Below are 4,088 nucleotides of genomic sequence, written 5' to 3' on the forward strand. Positions count from 1 at the left end.
AAGTAAGAACCCCTTCTCCGCGCCCGCGGGTCTTTTGTGCGCCCTCTCCATCCATCTCGCAGGCATCTCCACTTACCTTTGAAAACTGGAGGGGGGTTTGCTGCGCCCGCGGGTGGCCTGTGCGCGCCCTCTCCAGGGTTCCTCCTGCCATCTCCACTTTCAATTCTTCCATACTCCTTCTCCTCTCCAAACTCAACTTAGTAGATCCAAAATCTCAAAGATTAAAGTACCTAATGGAAGAACAAACACACACAATAAGAGATTAAAGAAAAATCGTTCAAAAATAATCAAAGACAAGAAACACAAAATCAAAAGAGTTGAGAACTCGGGTTGCCTCCCGAGAAGCGCTTCTTTATAAGGTCATTAGCTTGACCATTCACATCATCTTCAAGAAAGTGGCTTAGGATCCGGCGGATCGAGCCTCATGCACTCAATCTTGCCAACTTGATCATTGCAATGGTAGAGCTTCAAACGGTGGCCGTTAACCATGAACTTGTTCCTATCCGCTTCTAACTCAAAAGACCCATAAGGAGTTGTTTTCGAAATTGAGAAAGGCCCCGACCATTTTGACTTAAGCTTTCCGGGGAACAAACGGAGCCTGGAATTAAACAACAACACCTTGTCCCCAACCTTAAAGTTCTTGTTCCTTATATGTTGGTCGTGCCACCTCTTGGTCCTCTCCTTGTAGAGTCTTGAGTTCTCATAGGCATCATAGCGGAGCTCCTCAAGTTCATTGAGCTTAAGTAGCCTCTTCTCGCACGCCAAGGTCATATCCATATTGAGCTCTTTGATAGCCCACCAAGCTTTGTACTCTAACTCAACCGGCAAATGACAAGATTTTCCATAGACCAATCGGTAAGGGGTAGTACCAATATGGGTCTTGTAAGCCGTCCTTAGAGCCCAAAGCGTATCATCAAGCTTGAGAGACCAATCTTTTCTAGACTTGTTTACCATCCTCTCAAAAAGGTTCTTGATTTCCCTATTTGATACTTCCACTTGCCCTTGAGTTTGGGGGTGGTATGGTAGGGCGATTTTATGATGAACCCCATATCGTTTGAGGAGAGCTTCAAGTTGTTTCTTGGCAAAGTGAGAACCACCATCACTAATAAGAACTCTTGGAACCCTGAATCTTGGAAAGATGATATTTTTTAGAAGCTTGAGCACAACCTTGTGGTCATTGGTGGGCGAGGGTATAGCTTCGATCCACTTGGTCACATAGTCCACCGCCACCAAAATATAGAGATTGCCACAAGAGGAAACAAAAGGCCCCATAAAGTCGACCCCCCATACGTCAAAGGGTTCAACCTCCAAAATATTTTGTTGAGGCATTTCATCACGCTTGGTTATGCCCCCACTCCTTTGGCACTTATCAAATCTAGAAATGAATTTGTGGGCATCCTTGTGCATTGTTGGCCACCAAAGAAGAGATTGAGAAATCTTGGCCACGGTCTTTTCTACTCCTCCATGCCCACCACATGGCAATGAGTGACAATGCTCAAGCACCCCTTCGATCTCATGATCCGGAACACATTTTCTGAAAAGCCCATCTCCACATTGCTAGAATAAATAAGGGTCGTTCCAAAAATACCTCCTCACCTCCTTGAAATTTTTTTTCTTTTGTTGAGAGGAGAATTCCGGGGGAACGACACCACATGCTAGGTAATTGGCAATGTCCGCATACCAAGGGCTTGATGTTGATGCAATGGCCATAAGAGTCTCAAAACCCACTTCTTCATTGATAGGCACATCTTCTTTAGTCTCAAAAGGAAGTCTCGATAGATGATCCGCTACGTAATTTTCCGCTCCCTTTTTGTCTCTCATCTCCATGTCAAAGCCTTGGAGAGAAAGAACCCAACGAATGAGACACAGTTTTGCTTCCTTTTTGGTCATAAGGTAGCGGACAGCTATGTGATCTGTGCAGACTATCACCCTTGAGCATATGAGGTAAGACCGGAGCTTATCCATGGCAAAGACAACCGCTAGCATTTCCTTCTCCGTTGTGGTATAATTCCTTTGAGCTTCGTCGAGCGTTCTACTTGCATAGTAGATGACACAAGATCTTCCTTCTTTCTTTTGCCCAAGTACAGCACCTACTGCAAAATCACTTGCATCGCACATTAGCTCAAAAGGCAAGCTCCAATCCGGAGCTTGCACAACAGGAGAGGAGATGAGGGCTTCCTTAAGCTTTTGGAATGCCTCAAGGCAAGCCTCATCAAAATTGAACACAACATCCTTTTTGAGTAACTCGATTAAGGGCTTGGCGATTGATGAAATTTTTTTGATAAACCTCCGGTGAAAACCGGCATGCCCAAGAAAAGCTCTCACTCCCGTGACGGAGGTAGGAGGGGGCAACTTAGCAATCACCGAAACCTTAGCCGAGTCTACTTCAATGCCCTTTTTTGATACTTTATGGCCTAGGACAATACCTTCCTCGACCATAAAATGGCATTATTCCCAATTCAACACTAAACTCGTCTCTTGACACCTTTTCAAAACTTTTTCAAGGTTAATAAGACATGTGTCAAAAGACGATCCACCAACACCAAAATCATCCATAAAACTTCAATTTCATTCTCAAGCATTTAAGAAAAAATGGAGGTCATGCATCGTTGGAAAGTTGAGGGAGCATTGCATAACCCGAATGGCATTCTTTGGTATGCAAATGTCCCATATGGACACGTAAAAGTAGTTTTCTCTTGATCATTTGGACGGATAGGAATTTGGAAAAAGCCGGAATATCCATCCAAAAAGCAAAAGAAAGCATGATGGGATAGTCTTTCCAACATTTGGTCCATGAAGGGGAGAGGAAAATGATCTTTCTTAGTGTTCTTGTTCAACTTCCTATAATCAATGCACATCCTCCACCCGGTCACCGTCCGGGTGGAGATTTCCTATCCTCCTTCTCCCTTGGCAATGGTCATTCCACCCTTTTTGGGAACCACGTGAACCGGGCTAACCCACTTGCTATCGGAGATAGCATAGATTATACCTGCCTCACGCAATTTCAAGCTCACCACAAGGTAGTTTCACCGAACGATCGGCCAATTGAATGGTTTTCCTTGTGGGGATCATCTCAATGTTAAGCTTTTGACCAATGGATAGAGGGATCAAACTAACACTTGCTCCGAGGTCGGCTAGGGCACCCCTAGCTTCCATTTTCCCAATCTTGACCGGCAAGGTGAAGCTTCCCAGATCCTTTTGCTTCTTGGGCATTTTGTGTTGAACAAGTGCACTCACTTGATGGGGAATAGTGATAAGCTCATCATTGAGCTTCCTTTTGTTGGTGAGAATGTCTTTCAAGAACTTGGAGTATGAGGGCATTTGTGTGACAACCTCAATGAAAGGGAGGTTAATGTGTAAGTTTTTCATCACACTTAGAAACTTTGCAAATTTATCGTTCAATTTTCTCTCCGCAAGCCGACCGGGAAAAGGAACCGGTCCATCAAGGTTTCTTGCCTCACTAGAAGTTGAGGATGTCACCACATCCTTAGACTTCTTTTTCTCCATACTCTTCTCTTTCTCATCAACCTTCTCTTCTTCAACTTTTTTATCTTCACTCATTTTCTCTTCTCCTTCCTTCTTTTCCTTGCCATCCTCTCCCTTGGGACCCTCATAAAATGTACCCGATCTCAATGTGATTGACTTGCAAGAGTGGGGTTTCACAATATTGGAAGGGTTGGTTTGTGATTGTCCGGGCAAAGTGGAAGATGAGTTGAAAGGAACCCTCTCGGCCAATTGTGCTAGTTGTGAATCAACCATCTTGTTATGAGCCTTGACTTCTTGCATTTGTTGATTCATGGCTTGAAGTTGTTGAAGAATTTGAGTTTGAGTATAATTGGGTTGAGATGCTTGCTCTTGACTTCTTTGAGTTGCTTGGGTTTGATTTTGGTATTGGTGTTGATTATTGTGTTGGTTGTTTCTTGGGTAGTTTCCTCTTTGATTTTGGGTTTGGAATGGAGGTGGGTTTTGATATTGGAGGTTTGAGTTGTATGGTTGTTGAGCTTGTTGATTCCATTGTTGAGGTTGGGTTGCAAATCCGGGTGGTGGTTGTCTCCAAGCCACTCCACCGCCAGCTCCCCTAAATCCTT

General features: G+C 44.1%; 1 protein-coding gene across 1 annotated transcript; it reads right to left on the bottom strand.

Moving 5' to 3' along the window:
* Nucleotides 1-2,994: 2,994 nt before the first annotated feature.
* Nucleotides 2,995-3,759, bottom strand: LOC110716415. Its single transcript, XM_021895028.1, has one exon. It carries the CDS (start codon nt 3,757-3,759, stop codon nt 2,995-2,997), a length of 765 nt encoding a protein of 254 aa, XP_021750720.1.
* Nucleotides 3,760-4,088: the final 329 nt, after the last annotated feature.

The sequence above is a fragment of the Chenopodium quinoa genome, unplaced genomic scaffold, assembly GCF_001683475.1.
Source record: "Chenopodium quinoa cultivar QQ74 unplaced genomic scaffold, ASM168347v1, whole genome shotgun sequence".
Taxonomy (NCBI): Eukaryota; Viridiplantae; Streptophyta; class Magnoliopsida; order Caryophyllales; family Amaranthaceae; genus Chenopodium; species Chenopodium quinoa.

What these genes read in the sequence shown, in the direction of transcription:
- LOC110716415 (XM_021895028.1), bottom strand. Translation starts at nt 3,759, where the DNA reads ATGGTTGATTCACAACTAGCACAATTGGCCGAGAGGGTTCCTTTCAAC.